The sequence below is a fragment of the Pantherophis guttatus genome, chromosome 4, assembly GCF_059756535.1.
Source record: "Pantherophis guttatus breed Tessera chromosome 4, ASM5975653v1, whole genome shotgun sequence".
NCBI classification, from domain to species: domain Eukaryota; kingdom Metazoa; phylum Chordata; class Lepidosauria; order Squamata; family Colubridae; genus Pantherophis; species Pantherophis guttatus.
This window is the reverse complement of record NC_142066.1, coordinates 111,370,321-111,389,544: the sequence shown is the minus strand read 5'-3', so window position 1 is coordinate 111,389,544 and position 19,224 is coordinate 111,370,321. Positions and strand designations below refer to the sequence as shown.

At 42.8% G+C, this 19,224-nt stretch overlaps 1 protein-coding gene across 6 annotated transcripts in view; it reads left to right on the top strand.

Annotated features, from left to right (window-relative positions):
• Window positions 1-19,224, top strand: part of LOC117656007 (ubiquitin-conjugating enzyme E2 E1) — a 71,412-nt gene that overhangs the window by 43,503 nt on the left and 8,685 nt on the right. For all 6 annotated transcript variants that reach the window (XM_034403943.3, XM_034403941.3, XM_087892567.1 and 3 more), the window contains exon 4: window positions 12,930-13,062. In XM_034403943.3, the coding sequence (XP_034259834.1) occupies window positions 12,930-13,062 (133 nt within the window). The remainder of the gene's footprint in view (window positions 1-12,929; window positions 13,063-19,224) is intronic.

Below are 19,224 nucleotides of genomic sequence, written 5' to 3'. Positions count from 1 at the left end.
AGAAATAAACCTGGTTTCTTACTGAAATATTTAGTATCCATTTTAATTTACAATTCCCATCAATTACCTTGTAGTGATTTGGAAGACTTAAAAAAACCCCAAGTGTTATGTTGTTACAGTTCTTTATTTTGAGTCCATTTAAAAAAAAAACTAGCAAAGAGGGATTTTGAATAAATTAGGAAATAGGAATGTTTGCTTGATGCATTATTGTAGAGTTCTTGAGTGCTCCTTGAGTTTGGTTGTTTGTTTGCAGACATTTCATTGTCAACTAGGTAACTGTGGTAAGTGTGGGGTTTGCTTCCTGTTTATATGTGATAGCTTTCCTGCCAGTTTTAGTAGGGGTGTGGATTCCTTTTTGGTGGTCTCTTAATTAGAATATTGATTTCTGCCTAAGTATTTGTCTGGTGTTAATCCCTGCTGAAATGCACTTTGGCTGCTGGAGTGAATGTACTCTATTCTTTTTATTTCCTTCCTATATTTTTTAATAGGCTAAATGCATTATTTAATGTGAAATTGATAAAAGGTCTGGGCAGTTTTAGGCAGCAACTCAAAGCTGGCCAAGGATCTTAATGTCAGGGTTCCAAGTAACACCCCCAACAAAAGAAGATTCCGAGGCTAGAAATTCCTCATATTGACACATCTGGGAAAACCTGAATCTGAAAGCTTCCATGTTTTCCCCACCCAAAAGAAAGTCCAAGTCCCTGCCCCAGCACCCACATGTCCATCACATGGTCCAATCAATGCACCATCCCAACTAGAGATGCCTCCCAGTCACACCACTCCAGGTGCAGGGTAGGATGTCCTTGACTCTCAGAGAAAAGAATGTTATGGCTAGATATCTCCCCAACTCCACACAATCCCCACTCCCAGTTTCCCACAGCACCAAATGTTGCAGCCCTGAAGATTCAAAGTAAAAGATGGCTTCCAGGGCTGACACCTAATCAATTAATTAGAAATGAAGTGTGGTTAGCACTCTTTATGGAATGCCCTGAGGAGAAAAGCAGTTCAGGAAGAAATATTTCATTTAAGCAGTTTCTTTCTTCTGCAATGGAATAAAGAAATGGGGCATAAGAGAACAAGGGAACTTTATCTGAACGAGATGGAAGGAAACAGTGATCTTCACAGTGTCTCTCTCCTAGTGATGTGGTTTACTTAGTGATCATTTCACTTGGTGACTATTTCACTGAAACCAATGCAATGACTAAGTGAGGGTTACCTGTAATTTATTGTGTACAGTAAGTATGTATACCAGTGTAGATTGTATATTCATACCATTTATTATGCAGTTGTTTTACATACATGGGTTTCATTGTCTTTTAATTTAAACTTCATATTTATTGGCTATTTAGTTTTTAATTGCCAACAGAAAAGTTCCTTTCCATTTTATTGATATAAGTTTTTGAAATATTTATTTTTTCATTTATTAGTATTTTTAAAAAATGTCTACTCCAAATATAATCCTGCATTCAGTGCTTCAAAACCTAATTATACATGCGATGTCTAATTTGATGGATGAAATAATTATTGTAGTAGATTCCATCTGCTGTCATTTTGAATTTGAAAGGAAACTACTGTATTGCATTTTAGTCAAGCAACTGATATACTATAAACCTCAAAGTTTCTAATTATTTCTTTTGCTTTCCTTGTCAGAGATTTTAAATGCTATTATCTGAACTCATTACTTCTCAGTACAATTATATTTTGTACTATTTTTGTGAGTGCATTATATGTGGGTGTAAGAGATTTTTGTCTCCTGATGGGATTTTGAGGGATGCACTATTAACTGTATGCAGAAAAGTTCAATAACCAATTGCTTTATAAAATTTGATTCTGATGCAATAAAAATCATCCAGATGAGTGACCAGAGTGTTACTCCTGATGAGTTACCATATCACAGAATCCACAGCAGCTACATTTTAAAACCTATCACTGTCACCTCCTCTATGTTGCTTTAAGGTGTTTTTCCTGTGGCCAATTCATCAATTTAACTTAATCTTGACAATAAAGAATAACACAGAGGAGTATGAATTGAAATACATTGCAATACAATGTATAAATACAATAGCAATACATTGTAATATACAGAAAGTGATCTTGAGCCCTACATGACCCTATATTGATTTGCCAGTTTTTTTCCTCATAATTAATGAAGCTTGAATTGTTTGATTGCTAAAACAAAATATACTAAAAGGCTCAAATATACTTACTCAGTTCAAATATAAGAATAAATGAAACTGATGAATAAGAACACTTTTCCTAGTTCCAGTCTGACAGACTGATGGGATTTTGGGGGATTTTGGGGGATTATTAACTTGTATTGTTGAACTCTTCCAAAAAGGGTATAAAACAGGCCTTGGTCTGAACTTTCCAGTAACCAGTTTTGTTTTGTTTTGTTTTTTACTTTAATTTCAGGGATTGTACTTGCTTTTTAAGTATTCCTAGTTACTCTGAGGTTGTTGACCAGCAGAGAGAAAAATATAAACATTAAGCTTTAAAACAATCCACAGTACTCATGTTTTTTAATCAAACATATTTTGTCTGATTATAGCCAGTGGTAAGGATTTTCAGCATTCTGTGGCTTGGGTATCTCATAAGTGTTGAAAATATAATGAAAAATAATCTAAACAGAATAGTATTAGATAAAATAGCATAATCATAATGGGATAGTATTAGATAATGCAACATAAAATGCCTTTTTTAAAAAAAGAAAAAAGATCAAGCCTCTTTCATGTCAGATTATTTTCTGAGGGAGAATGAAAGGAAAAGTGATAATAGAGGATTCAGAATAAAGACTGTAATATTCATGCTTTATTACCTGGACATACAAATACTGACTAAAAAAATCTATGCATTCAGGAAAATTTAACATTATGTATGTATGTATGTATGTATGTATGTATGTATGTATACACACACACACACACACTTTATATAACTATAATTAATTAGTTAGAATTTTCTCTAACATGTATATATGTAACAGCTTAATAATAATGTAATAGTATATTTAAATTAATTATTAAGACTGAAGATTCTAAATTTGTCATATCAAAGCCTTACCATTTGTCTAGATCATTGATATAAACCGGTGATGGCGAACCTATGGCATGCGTGCCGGAAGTGGCACGCAGAGCCATCTTTCCGAGCACGCGGAGCCTTTGCCCATTGCTCTTCCAGGTTCTGGCATGTCAGCCAGCTGGTTTTCATGTGCACCTGTGCGCCTGAAACCGGAAGAGCAGCCACCCCTGCACATGCACGCTCAGTAAGATGATCTTCCTGTTTCAGGAATCCGCATGCACATCAGCCACTTGGTCTCTTGGTTTCTGGCACACATGCGAGTGTGAAGATCAGCAATGGTCAGCCAGCTCATTGTTTCTGGTGTTCCTCCTGCGCAGCTCCGCTGCCCCAGAAGAGGAGCAGGAGTCGCAACTGCAGGGGGAAAGGCAAGAGTAACTGGCTGGCTTGGGTGCTCGGGAGAGTAGGGCTCCCCTTTTGATCTGCAAGGCGCGACCAGGAGGAGGAGGTGCCGCCACCGCATAAGGTAAGAGTGGCTGGTGGGGTTGGGAGCCAGGCCGACCCAGGCAAGCCAGCTTGCCGCCCCGAGAGGGACAGGCCGCACAGGCTGGCTCTCGCATGGCAGGTGGCAGATTGTGGCTTCGCTGGTACCATTGGGGCAAAAGCACGCAGCCTCCACTTGGATGTTTGCTTGTAAGGCGTGGCCAGGAGGAGGCGTCGCCACCACCACATAAGAGCACCAAGGCTGAGAAGACAAAGTTGTGAGCAGCAGTCCTCGGAGGGGGGGGGGCAGTTACTGCCACTACTGCTGCCATGAAACATGTGGGTGTCTCCCCAGTTGCCTCACTGTGGGTGCCAGACGAGAGGCGGGCAGCAACTAAAGCTGCGTGTGTGAGTGATCGGGGAGCTCCTCTCCTCTCAGAAAAATGCTGTGGGGGTACGTACTTCCCCACTTCTGGGGTGGGGGAATCGATGAGCCAAATGTTTTTCCAAGAGAAAAGATGGGAGGGCTCGAGGGGGGGCAGGAAACTGATCCAAACTCTCTCCCCGCTTCTTTCTCCCAATCTTAGTTTACCCCTAGTTAGGCAGGATAAACACTCGGATCAATTCACACAACCCAGTTTCAGCCAATGGTTCAGAGCAGCTGCTTCACTTGAGGAGGAGAAAGGATCGAGGGAAGAAAGCCGGAACTCTGGCAGTCTGTTACTCTGTTAAATGTTTTTCCAAACTCGAAAACAACTGAAGGGCAGCTTTCGAAGATCTTTTCAAAATTATCTCAACTGTTCGCAGGCAGCCCACTCTAAGAGCAACCAGAGCAACCAAGCCTTCCAGGGGGCATGATGTTCACACCAGAGGCGCGTCCTCTTTAAATAAGCAAACTTTATCCCTTGTTCAAGACCCCCTCCATACTCTTCGCTTGAGAGGAGGGGAAAGGATTGAGGGAAGAAAGCCGGAGCTCTGGCAGTCTGTTAGTCTGTTAAACGTTGTTCTATTCCGGGAACAACAGGCAATAAAGGAGAAGACACGGCTGAATGATCTAACACTTTATTCTGAACTGCAATGAACAACAACTAGTTTGCGAGAGGGAGAGGGAGAGCTCCATCGCTGACAGCTCTTTTATACACAAGCTGTCGGTGGCTCAGCCAATAGTAAGGCTTCAATCTCCCGCCGGAAAGCTCCCTGCGGCAGGGTCAATCGGCTTCTTTATTGGCGACACGTGCTCTTCTGTCGAACACAACAAACGTTTTTCCAGAGGCTGCTGGAGTTCCGCATGCATAATCAGACAGATAGGCTGGCCGTTTCCTGATTCGACCAGACCTGTGCGGTTCAGCAGGCCCTGCTGGGGTAGGTGGAGACAGTGCAGGAGCCGCAGGAACCCCCAGAGACTGCTCGGTTGCTTGGGATGGAACTTCCTCCGTCAGATCCGGTCGCAGCTTGAGTGGTAAGTCAGCAGGTTGCTTCACGGAGGGCAACCCCCTGGGATTGAGCACAGGCTCTGGACACAAGTCGTCGGTTTGGCTAGGCGATGATAGTATGGTTGCAAATGGTGCAGGGCTGGCTGCCTTAATGCTGGGCAAGCAGCGGTGGCGCAGGTGGTCCATGTGTCGCCACCACAGACGGCCATATTCCATCTGGACATGGTTCGAGCGGGGCCTGTTACTTCGGCTGTGTGGTCTGGTAGCCACCGCGGGTCACCCCTGAAGTTCTGAGCATACACCATATCGCCTACTTGAAATGATTGGGCTCCGCCTGTAGAGTCGGGGTTTCTCCAGCGCATACTTGGGGTGTAACTGGTCTAACACTGTTCTTAAGCAGCAGCCCATCAGCAGCTTAGCGGGGCAGTGGTTAGTCATTGGGCAAGGCGTGGTATGTTGTGCCAAGAGGTAAGTTGCTATTTTGTCTCGCAAGTCCCCCAAGTCCAGCTTAGTTAGCACTTCCTTGGCCGAGCGAACGGCCCGTTCAGCCAGTCCATTCGAAGCCGGATGGAAAGGTGCGATCGTGGCATGGCGAATGCCCTGCCTTGTCAAATAGGATTGAAAGGCAGTCGAAGTTAGCTGTGGGCCATTATGTGACACTAAAACGTCAGGCAAGCCATGCGTGGTGAAGACCCTTTTAAGCGCCCTGATCAGTGCCTCTGCGGTGGTCAATGCCATTGAGACGACCTCAACCCACTTAGAATAAGCATCCACTATAATTAACAACATATGCCCCTGGACGGGGCCGATGAAATCCACATGTATGCGGGACCAGGGGGCCTTCGGCGTCTTCCACTCCCTGGCCGCAGCTGCTGGAGGGACTGCTCTCCAGCACTTATTCCAGCACTTTGAACAACTGGCCACCCAGTCTGCGATTTCCCTGTCCAAGTTTGGCCACCAAAGGTAGCTGCGAGCCAAAGCCTTCATGCGGGCAATGCCCAGGTGGCCTTCATGCAAAATGTGAAGGATGCTTTTACGTAGTTCTTCCGGAATTATGACCCTGGACCCCCAGATTAAGCAGCCTCTCGTGATAGAGATTTTATGTTGCCTAATCTTGTAGGGCCAAAAATCGGGAACCAACTGCCCTAGGGGCCACCCCCTCTTCACCCAGTCTGTTACCTGACGTAGGGTGCAGTCCCTAGAGGAGAACCTAGCGACATCCGAGGCCATCACTGGTGTAGACTGGTCATCAATGAATAGGACCGACGATGCAGAAGCTGGGTCTTCCACAGGTGATGGGAGGGGGCAGCGGCTTAACGCATCCATGTGCCCCATAACCTTGCCAGGCCGGTGGACTAAGGTGTATTGGTAGGCTGACAAGAAAACCACCCATCTTGTCATTCTGGGCAACAGTATGGTGGGGGATGGACGATCACCAGCTAGGATGCCTAGGAGAGGCTTATGGTTGGTGACAAGCGTGAAAGCATGGCCATAAAGGTAGTCATGAAAGCACTTGATTCTGGCCACCAGCGCCAAGGCCTCTTTATCAATCTGTCCATAGTTCTGCTCTGCAGAGGACAGGGTCCCCGAAAAGTAGGCAATGGGAGCTTCTGATCCGTTAGGCAATAGGTGGCTCAATATGGCGCCGACCCCGAAGGGAGAAGCATTGCATGCCAGGGTTAAAGGAAGCTCTGCATGATATTGCATGAGGACGCTGTCGGACGTGAGCAGGTCTTTGACGGCCTGGAACGATGCGGCCGCTCTCCGATCCCAGTCCCAGGGTGTCCTGCTGTCAAGGAGTCGTGCAGGGGCTCCACAGTGATAGCTTTATGTGCAAGAATATGTTGTAAAAGTTAAGGAGGCCAAGAAAAGCCTGCAGCTCTGCTTTATTTTTAGGGGCGGAGCCTGTTGCACGGCCTGCAATCCCTTGCAAGGATTGGATGTAGGCTCTTACTGTCAACAAGATACCCCAGAAATTCAACCCGGCGGACACCCAGTGCACACTTGTCCCGCCTTAGTTTAAGTCCAGCTTGTCGAAAGCGACCTAATATGGCACAGAAGCTTCGTCAATGGCAGAAACAAAAACATCGTCGAAGTAGGGGATGACCCCCGGCGGGCCTTGCAACAGTCTCTCCATCAGACATTGAAAGATGCCGGGGGCCACTCAGACTCCAAACTGCAGGCGGCGGCATCTGAACCTGCCACGGTGGGTCACTCTGCAGAGGCATCATCCACTTCCAGTTGTTGGTAAGTTTGCGCCATGTCAAACTTGGCGAAAATGTTACCAGAGCCCAACGAATGAAGAAGGTGCTGGACCACTGGAACAGGATACGGATTTGCCTGGAGTGCCTTGTTAATCGTCGCCTTGTAGTCAGTGCAAATTCGGATTGATCCATCAGCCTTAATGAGAATGACGATAGGCATCTCACAACGGGCATGGTCCACTGGTTTGAGTATACCTTGCGCTAGTAGCTTGTAAATTTCTTGGTTGACTTTAGGGCGAAGGGCGAAGGGAACCCTGTGAGGCTTGAGCCATATGGGAGCTATTGAGGGGTCCAGGTTGAAAGAGACAGGGGACCCTGAGTATTTGCCAAGATCTGTGCTAAAGGAATCGGCACACTCAAGTACTAAGTCAGAGAAATGGTCTGATGGAACAGTATGTACGCCGATCACGGCCAGGCCCAATGCATCAAACCATTCTAGCCCTAAGAGGGAGGGAAGCATGCCGCCAACAACTACGATCTTAAGGCAGCCGCTGAAGTCTTTATACTGAACCTGAAATTCACCACAGCCCAAGATGGGGATGTGATTACCTTGGTAATCACGGAGTTTTAGTCAAGAACAGGCTAATTGCTGTCTCCTTAAGGAGGGTACTAATTTGGATAGGGTATCCCACAAGATGATTGACACGGAGGATCCCGTGTCAATCTCCATTTTACACGTCTTGTTTTCGAGTAAAACTATGAGAAAATTTTTTTTCCTCAACCCCGTTTGGGCATGGCTTATCCTCCCTTCCCCTTGCTCATTACTCCTGTGAATTACAAACCACTCTTCCTCAATCCTTTCCATCCTATTCCGTTGTCTGAAATCGCAGGTGGATTTCACAGGGTTGTAATTGGTGGGTAGCATGGCCCTACAGACCCTAGCGACGTGACCCTTCTTCCCGCAATGCCTACACTCAACATTCTTGAATTTACACAAAGAACGATGATGATTATCACCACAGCCTAGACATGGGTTCAGAGGCTTTCTTTCCCCCGTTTCCCAACCCTTCTTGGGAGTTGTCTTAGGACGGCTTATGTCTTCCCCATCCTCTGACATCTGGTCAAAGTCCACCTCATCGTGGTGCACGATGGCCAGTTTAGAAGTCACAACAGTGCTCAATTGGTTCCTAATTTCTGCAGCCGACTTGGCGGACAGTTCCGAGGCTTGGGCCTCATCTATCGCAGCCTGAAGGGTGAGATCAGTCCTGGATAAGGCAATGCTGAAATTTTATGTCCCTGACCCCGCAAATTAATTGATCCAGAAGGATGTCGTCTAGATCACTAAATTCGCAGTAAAGGGCAGCCCTTCTTAATGCAGCCATGTATTGACTGATGGATTCCCCCTCGTTCTGATACCAGTGCCAAAATGCATGGTGCCTGGCTACCCTTGCCGGTAAGGGAGCATAATGTCCCTTCAACTTAGCCAGCAATACTCCCCAGGGCACGTCTTGAATGTTTTGAGGCGCCAACAGCGCCCAAGCTGTTTCAAACATGTTGTGCCCACATATACTAAGAAATACTGCTAGTTTCCTATCACCTGAAGCCCCTTGTAGTCATTTGCAGCAAGGAAACAATCGATCCTATCGATAAAACAGTCCCAGGATTCCCGTGTCTGATGGAATGGCATGAACGTAGCGAGTGTGGCCATGATCAAAGGAAGATGCCTGAGGTAATTACAGTTGTGCGGTGTCTGATCGCCTCAGTAGCACTCTATGAATGACAGATGGGAGTGAGCTCGTTAAACCTGCATTCTCGTCGCCAGTGTTCTATTCTGGGAGCAACAGGGAATAAAGGAGAGGACACAGTTGAACGATCTAACACTCTTTATTCTGAACTGCAATGAACAACAACTAGTTTGCGAAAGGGAGAGGGAGAGCTCTGTCGCTGACAGCTCTTTTATACTCGAGCTGTTGGTGGCTCAGCCAATCGTAAGGCTTGAATCTCCCGTCGGAAAGCTCCCCACGGCAGGGCCAATCGGCTTCTTTATTGGTGACACGTGCTCTTCTGCCAAACACAACAAACGTTTTTCCAGAGGTTGCCGGAGCTCTGTCTTTCTTCCCTCGATCCTTTCCCCTCCTCCTGAAGCAAAGAGAGTGGTTGGGAGAAAGAAGGGGGAAGGGAGAGAGTTTGGATCGGTTTCCTGCCCCCCCCCCTCAGCCCTCCTGTCTTTTCCCCTGCTTGAGAAGTGGCTGCGAGAGGAGTTGTTTAGCTGGCTTAAGTAGGACTAGCTACCAGACTGGGGGAAGCCGTGGTGAATTCCAGTCTGGCAGTCTGGCTGGGGGGAGGGTAGGTGAGAGAACAATCATGCATTTTGGTGGCGTGGGGCTCTGAGCACGCAAAAGAGAATGGCTATCAGGAGAAAAGTTTTTTGGGGAGTTGCCCAGAGCCGCCTTTTACTTCCAGCAACTAGAGGAAGGCACTTTTCTTGTCTGCCGCACGAATCGGCCGGGATTGTTCTTTGCAGCGCTCCTGGCCACCGCATCTCCTTTTAGATCTGTAATCATTCTCCTTAGAAGGGAAGTTGCCAATCGCGTACCCAGCTGGCCTTTCACCTCTCCCACCCACTGCTTTTGCCGCCGCCATCCCCTCACCCCCAGCAATGACGGTTCTTCCCCAGTGGCGCCAGAGCAGCTAGTGGGTCAGAGAGGGGGGTGGCAGGCTGCAGCAGCAGGCCCAAAACGGGGCAGGTGTGTGTGTGTAAAGCGCATGTGTGGGGGGGAACATATGCCCCGCATATGTGGGGCACGCACACGTGCAATGCGGGGTGCATGCGCAGGAGGAGCGTGGCATGTCATGCGCACATGCACATATGGGGGTTAACATTGCATTATGGGTGCTGGCATGCGTGTGCTGTCGCACGCGCACACCCACACTTTTGGCATGCAACAAGAAAAAGGTTCATCATCACTGATATAAACCTTCTTAAAAATAAATTGTATAAATATCATTTGGTAGTGGTGGAGCTAAGAAACAATAATGCTTACTCTAACTACATACTAAAGTTGGGAAGTTGAGAAACTAAATCTCTCCTTTCCTCTGTGTTCAGCACTATTGGAAGAGAGCAAAGGTTTTGCATAGTTACTACATAGTTCAGTGATGACTAACTTTTTCTGGACCAAGTGCCCAAAGCATGTGCATGAATCCCCAAAATGCAAAGCGCACGCGGCACCCATGCATGTGTCCCACCTCCCCACAAATGCGTGCATGCCCCTGCACACGCCCACCCCATGCATGCATGCACAGCCCCCGCACATGCAAAGACCCGAAGACCAGCTGGCTGATGGAAGGCGCATGCACATGCGCGGCGGAGCTGAACTGGGGCAACGGCTTGTGTGCCATCAGAGAGAGCGCTGCGTGCTACCTGTGCCATAGGTTCGCCATCATGGACATAGTTGATAATTGCATGAACGTTGCAGGCAGAATATGTGTATATTATAAAACTTACTAATTGGGTCTTTGTTATTCATTGCTGTATTTCAAATAATTGAGTTCTTAACTTACTTTTATTTTTAATTGAAGCTTAATGATGTTAACAAAGAACACAATTCCTTTTTCATTATTTTTCTACAAACATGCTTATTTTAATGTGTTTCATATCAATAGTCAACTCTTCCTTATAAATAAGGAATGATCTGAGGCATCCATTAAACCGATTAAGAGACCGGTAAACATATGAGGGCTCTATGTGCCATCGTATGTTCAGTTTCATCAGTTTTTTGGTTGCTTCTGGTTTGGTGTTTGTTTTTTTCATTGTGTTGTAAACCTTTTAATGGCTGCAATGAATTGCTTAGTTTTGAGCAATATAACTAACACACACTGCTAATTCTAATTTGGATATAGAAGAGACATCATGTTTCAGTAATACTTAGCAATATATTTTTTAAAGAAAAAAATGAAAAATTGATGCAGAGAAACTTGTGGTTAAGAATAATTTAACTTCCTTTTTTTACTATGAATCCCAGTTGCACAATTCTAGCTAGCACACTCTAATTCTAAATTGCTTTTTCAGAATTCCTTAGACTCAGAGCTGAGGATGTTCAGTAGAGCTATTTCTCTGTCAATTTGCAGGTTAGCTGTGGTGGTGTCTGTCTGAACAGATCATGTAAATCAAGTAACATTACAATAATATTTCCAAAACATCAGAGTAAAGCATTTTAAAACTATATATATAGCCTATGTGCTGATAAAAAAAACTGGTATTCTGAGGAGTAAAAAACTTCTTAAATTACTCGTATTCCAAGGTTAATACGAGTTATTAACAGGATTTTTTTCTTTTTTTTGGCAAAAGTATCTTAACTAATATGCTAATTGTCCCAACTTTATTCATAACATTTGCTATGATTTCCCTCTTACTTTCATTACTTTTTTTTTTTTTTGCTAAGTAAGCATTGGATCTAATTGGTGTCTGGATGAAGTTTTATATGTTAGCTTGTTGTATCATGAAATACAACTATAAATAATTTTTAATGTTAATTGGCTTTTGTCTTTTTGTTGCAATTCTGTGCCCATCTGGGAGAAAATGCATACTACATCATTTATAACCTAATTCTAAGATTTAACTGCCAATTATGTACTTAAGAATCTAAAATAGTAATTTTGCATCTTATTTCAAAACACTAGCAAGCAAGGCTTCTTTTTCTAGTGTGATGTATACTTTGTTTAAGCAAAGCTGCTGAGACAAATTGTCCTCTTGGGAATACCATTCTATGTTCCAATTTTGAAGAGGTTTCTTCCCTCTCTCCCCTTCCCCCCCAATTAATATTGATGTATTTTTCCCTCTTGAGTCAAACTTAGATCTTTTTTCTTGTAGTTTCACATATAAATGTAATTATTTCCAGTTTCATGATTCAATTGAAAATATAATGTTCTATTACTGTTGACTTTCACTGATCAAGTTTGGAATATAATAGAAGAGAACATGTATTAGCCAACCTTTATATAGGAGCAAGGAATTAATGCTGAACATGGTCCCCAAATGTTCTCCTTTTTATTATTATTTTAATGGAATGGGTATTTTTATTTTGTTATATTTATTTTGTTCACTGTCCAGAATTACACTGACAGTTATATAAATTTTATAAATATTTAAACTCTGCCTGGAGATTTATTTTTTTCATTTTTATTTTCCTTCATCCCACTTTTCTAAAGTAGGTATACAGTGCCAGGCAGATCCAAACACTGTAGTAAATTCACAGTAACCATTCATTTGCTTTTTGAGGTCAGAGCACGTTTCTGTTAATTGAAATCTGTCAGATAGTGAAAAAGATAGTTATAAACAAATGGTTTCTAGATCAAACCTAAACATTCTGAAAATGTGATAAAAACATATAGGGAGGTAATATAAAAAGACAAGAAAATATTTCTGGAATAAGATTTGTGTGGGGTTTATTATTGCAAAAGCTGTATAAGCAAGCAAATATAGATGATTGCAAGATTCCTCATTAACCTGCACTTTTTTTAAAAAAAATCCATTTTAATCTTCCTAAATTGTTCTTTCTCTGCCTTGCTTTAAAGTGCATTGGGAAGACCAGTATTACTATTTTTTTTCCTCTCAGCATCACCACAGATGGCAGCTTTCTGTGAGACATAATCAATATACGCTGCTAGTTGTCGGTCCCTGTTTTACAGTGTTAATTTTATAATGAATGTTTGCAGGAATTGAATTACTTTTCATAAATATTTAAGTCTTATTAAAGCTAACCAGTGTCAATTTTTTGTCCTGTTTAATTTACAGTGCTGGCCCGAAAGGTGATAATATCTATGAATGGAGATCAACAATTTTAGGACCTCCAGGTTCAGTGTACGAGGGTGGTGTTTTCTTCCTTGACATTACATTTACACCAGAATATCCCTTCAAGCCTCCAAAGGTAAGAAATACATGATATGGTCTCATTAGCTTCTAATGCATAACTGTACACATTAACATTTTATATTCTATTCAGTATAATTTAATTCCCTTTATTATTTAATATTTTTCCTTTTTGCAAATATAGCTCTTTAACTAATGGGTAAGTACTACAGGAATGACTGAAGTATATACTATAATGATTGTGCAATAAGTTGCACTTGCAGAAATCTCTATCTGAAGTAGTTAAGGATAGTCATTAAGATCACCATAGAATCATAAATTGGAAGAGATCTTGGAGATCTTCTGGTGCAATCACCTACCAAAAGCAGGAATCCTGATAATATGCTAGACAAAGGACTCTCCAATCTTTGCTTGAAAACCTCCAGTAGAACATGCAGCATCCAGGACAGACCGTCCCTTTGCTTAATAGCTGTCATACTCAAGAAATCCATCTGTATTTGAATTTGAATTCTGAATGGATATAATAGATTGGGTAGCCATATTGTTATCAATATAAATGTACCTGTGATAGTTCAGTATTGCTATACTTTAAATCATAGATTTATAAAACAATTTATGGTAAGATTTTTTTCAATAAAGGCATATCTTTGTGGTTTCCACATAAATTATTTTTGTAAATATTGTCAAAATTATGGATTTTGTTGGCTTTCAGATTGCAACCATCCATGAATTAACTTTTTAAAACTTTTTTTTCATCTGTTAGGATCTACAAGGCAGTTTATTAAAAAAAAAGAAATTAAATCACATAAAAGCATAATAGAATACCTAAGAATCCAGTAATATCCCACCCAGGGGTGAAATGCTCCTGGTTCGGACCGGCTCGGGCGAGTAGGTAGCTGAGATTGAGGCTAATTCGCCGTACTGGTAGCAATTGGTGGCTGGCCACGCCCCTGAACCAGGCCATGTGGAAGGCAGGCAAGCTGCGGGGAAGGGAGCTAGCAACGTGCCCTCCTCCCAGCGTGCCCTCCTCCTCTCCCAAGTGACAGCCAGGGCTTTGCAGCCTCCTCTTTTCTTCAGAGGGGAGCGTCTGCCTCCAAGTCCTTGCGGAGGGAGGGACATACACAAACACACACGCCCCTGTTGCCCCCCCCCCACTACTTTTGCTGTCGGCTTAAAGTCAATCTTGAAGAGCTGGAAGACATTTCCTTACATCGCCACCAAACTCATTGTTGGGAGTGTCAGTGATGTAAGGAAACATCTTCTTCTCCCCATTCCCCCCCCTTGTTTTTTCATTTCTGTGCTGGATTCTGCTAATTACACCTTCCCATTCCCCCCCCCCTCGTTTTTCCATTTCTGTGCTGGATTCTGCTTCTGCAAGAGAAGGCTCCAATGTTCGCTTGGGTAGTGGAGGGAAACTCAAAGCGTTGGGGGCTTCAGAAGGGCAGAATGAGCTTCAAAACGTGCAGCTCCTGGCTCTAACAGTGAGTGATGTCAAGTTGGCCATGCTCACCCAGTCACATGACCACCAAGCCATGCCCCCAGAACCGGTAGCAAACATTTTTACATTTTACCCCTGATCCCACCCAATAATCTAGACAGAGAACGGGGCAGCAGATTGCTTATTTTTTATAAACATTACTGATTTATTAGAGTTTTAACCTACTTTCTGAATCTCATTAATGAGATAATTAAGCATATGTTCCTAAAAAGGAGCTTCACAATGAGATGCTAGAATCTTATCTAAATAAGCAGCAGATTGTTTTGCATGGGAAAATGATGTACTGGATGCCCATGACATTGAAAATGTTAGAAGGTATGAAAATGGAGCATCTGTCATTGATTATGATTATTACCATTTAGCGATTACATCACTCCGTCAATTCAATCTTTATTAGTGATAGACCAACATAGAGTGACCTTCCCTAAAACCAACTTGCTTCTCTGCAAGTATGTTTTCTTGTTCCAGTCAGTTCTGGGATTTCCATTGCAGATGTTTTGCGTAGAGTTTGCTGGTTGTATAAATAAGGTTCAACCAAAATAAGGTTCATCTAAAAAAGAATTCTTGGAGACCATAACATTAACATATTTGAGATACTTGGATATCTAAGGATATCAGGTAATACAAAAGTTATTCCTTTCTTGAGCTAGAAAGCCCACTGAATTCGTACCAAATACTTGGTTTTTCTTCTATTCCTGTCTTATAGAAATATCTTTTTTATTTTGGCCATTGTGACCTAATAATTTATTCAATGCAATCTTGTATACTAATTTATCCAGTCTTGGAAGATTTTTAAAATTTCAAAAGTTTTGTCAAATGAAGATCCATTTGAAGCAGACAAGAACTGTTTGATATTTTTCTTACAAAATAGAAGCAGTATCTTGTCATTCTTGAGTGTCTTTATATTCATTCAATTATTTTCAAATTCATTCATAGAATTATTCTGATAATCTAAATCATGACCTTCATTTATCAGAATCCCAGTGGATTTACAAGTTGCTTTATGGACTATAAAATCAGTGTATTTGTAAATGTTGTACCTTCTTAATTGTGATTTATGTAGTGAAATAACTTCAGAAAACAAAAACTAAGAATTTAGCTAAAATTGTAGGGCCCAGATGCTTTAAAGACCTCAGTGGTACAGTATCTGAAATCTTAGTATCCCTAAGAGATGGAGCAGGTAAAGTGAAACCACTCAGATAAAGAATATTATGAAAGTTAGCATTAATTACATAGAATGAAGAACTAGAAAATCCAATTTTGGCAGATTTTTTTTTAAAAGTCCAGGTTTTTAAAAAAATGTTATATTTCTATATAATTTAGTTTTAATGAGAAGCTTAAGGATTCAGTTATACTCGTACTAGTTAGTACATATGAATTTTTTAATTAGTTCTTTTTTCTTACTTTCAATTATGTTTAATTAGTGTAGCATATGTAGGGTTTTTTATTGTATTCATTTTTATTGATGATACTGCTCTTGTAGTTGTTAGTATTTTGCTAAAACTAAAAAACATTTTTAAAATATTTCTGATGTTAGTATGATGATTCTGAAATTTGATACTTTGTCTATAATGTTATAGGGGTTTTCTTCCAAGTGTCAAATTCTTGACCACACCATTTTCATAGAAAATAGGTTTCTTCCAGAATCCTTTTATCTGAATTTTTAAAAAGAATACAATTACTCAATTGATTTACCTTTTAGAATCACCTCCCAGGTTCCTAAAAGAGACTTTCTCAATTTCTTATTCATAAGACATGCATGAATTAGTAAAAAAGACTAATTAATTAGTCATTAATAACACAAGAATGCCCAGCTAGTTAGAATGTGCATCTCTCTCCACTTCTAAACATACAATTATACAAAGATACATTTTCTTATTTTATAGTTACAGTCATCATGCCTGTAATGTCACCATTTTTAAGTCTGGGATGATAATGTATGTTATCATTGGGCCCTAACTTTTTACTTTTCAGAAAGGCCCTCAAAATGATTTTATTTCAAACCTTCGGTCATTAGAGTATTTTGGTGCATATCAACTTCATAGTTTTGTTTCTAACTAAAACATAGGAAAAATATAGAAATATTCATTTTGTATTGGCTTATCTATGTATACTGTCTGAAGTTATGTAGATAGAGCCAGTTTATTGGTAATAAATAATATTTAACCTAGTATTAGTAGTTGGGTTTTGTTTTAAAATTAAGCATGAGATTGATATTTGTACTCTTTTTTTCCACTGTAACAAAATTATTTAAGTCTTCCTCATTTCTGGCTGTCAGATTGATATTATCACATAAGTGAGATTATTGATACTTCTCCAGCTATTTTAATTCCAATTTCCTTTAGTCCTATATTGTTCATATGTTCTGCATATAAGTTAAACCAATTCAGTGACAGTATACAACCATGGCACTCTACATTCCCAACCCTAAACTATTTAGTTGTGTCATTTTTTTTTAATTCTATTCTTCATTATCATCCAAATTCTTCAATAGGCAGATGAGTATCTATGTTTTTAAATGTAGTTCATAATTTGTTGTGTTTTATTCAGTCTATTTTTGCTTTATTGATTATTGAAAGGCTTTTTGAATGTCCTTTTAGAATTATGTTGCTTTTCCATCTAATGTTAATGATGTCATCTTATTTATTTATTTATTCATTTATTTATCTATCATCTATCTATCTATCTATCTATCTATCTATCTATCTATCTATCTATCTATCTATCTATCTATCTATCAAATTTCTATACCGCCCTACTCCCGGAGGACTCAGGACAGTGAACAGCCAAGGTAAAATACAGATAATACAAACATTAAAAGTCCCTTAAAATTATTAAATATTTTGGCTGAAACACAGATTAAAATACCCAATTTATAAAACAAATCAAACGGTTTAAAAATTTAAAAGGGAGAGTTAGGCCAGGCCAGCCTGCTGAAATAAAAAAGTTTTGAGAGCACGACAAAACGTGCGCAGATCCGGGATCCTCCGTATCTCTGGGGGAAGCTCGTTCCAGATGGTAGGTGCCCCCACAGAGAAGGCTCTCCCCTGGGGGCCGCCAGTCGACACTGTTTGGCCGATGGCATTCTGAGAAGCCCCTCTCTATAGGAGCGTACTGGTCGGTGAGAGGCTACTGGTAGCAGAAGGTGGTCTCGTAAATACCCCGGTCCGATGCCATGGAGCACTCTAAAGGTGGTAACCAAAACCTTGAAGCGCACCCGGAAGACCACTGGGAGCCAGTGCAGCTCGCGCAGGAGGGGGGTCACATGGGAGCGCCACGCCGCTCCCATAACCACCCACGCGGCCGCGTTCTGGACCAGCTGGAGCCTCTGGGTGCTCCTCAAGGGGAGCCCCATGTAGAGATCATTGCAGTAGTCCAGGTGGGAAGTAACGAGAGCATGAGTGACCGTATTTAACGAGTCCTGATCCAAAAAGGGACGCAACTGGCGAATCAGGCGGACCTGATAAAAAGTCCCCCTGGCCACGGCCGTCAAGTGCTCTTCCAAAGACAGCCGTGAGTCCAGGAGGACACCCAAGTTGCGAGCCCTCTCCGTGGGGGCCAATGACTCGCCCTCAATAGTCAGTGATGGCACCAACTGACTATATCGGGATGTCGGAAACCACAGCCACTTGGTCTTGGATGGGTTGAGCCTGAGTCTGTTTCTCCCCATCCAGATCCGCACAGCCTCCAGGCACCGGGACATCACTTCAAGGGCATCGTTGGGGTGGTCCGGGGTGGAGATGTACAGCTGAGTGTCATCAGCGTACTTATGGTACTTCACCCCGAAACCATGATCTCACCCAGCGGCTTCACATAAATGTTGAACAGAAGAGGCGAGAGGACCGATCCTTGTGGCACCCCACATACAAGGGGCCTCGGGGTCGACCTCTGCCCCCCAGTCAACACGGACTGCGACCGGTCAGAGAGAAAGGAGGAGAACCACCGTAGGACGGTGCCCCCCACCCCTAAGTCCTCTAGCCGGTGCAGCATGATACCATGGTCGATGGTATCAAAAGCCGCTGAGAGGTCTAATAGGACTAGGACAGAGGAACAACCCCTGTCCCGAGCCCTCCAGAGATCATCAACCAACGCGACATTTCCATGCTGTACCCAGGCCTGAAGCCCGACTGGAACGGATCCAGATACGACAATTCATCCAGGTACTGAGGGAGCTGTCGTGCTACCACACCCTCAACAACCTTCGCAACGAAGCGAATGTTGGAGACTGGATGGTAATTTGCCAACACTGCCGGGTCCAAGGAAGGCTTCTTGAGGAGAGGCCTCACCACCGCCTCTTTCAAGGCGGCGGGGAAGACACCCTCACTCAGAGAAGCATTTATAATCCCCTGGAGCCAGCCTCGTGTAACCTCCCGAGAGGTCAGCACCAGCCAGGAGGGACACGGGTCCAGTAAACATGTGGCTGCGCTCAGTCTGCCCACTATCCTGTCCACGTCTTCAGGCGTCATAGAATCAAACTCTTCCCAGATAATGCTCACAAGACCTGCCTCTGTCCTCCCCCCTGAATCTACCCAGTCAGAGTCCAGGTGTTCCCGAATCTGAGCGATTTTGTCATACAGATACTGTACAAAATCCTCGGCTCTACCCTCCAAGGGGTCCTCCCGCGCTTTCTGGTGGAGCAGGGAGCGGGTCACCCTAAACAGGGCAGCCAGGCGATTATCTGATGACGCAATAAGAGTGGCAAAATAGTTATACTTCGCCGCT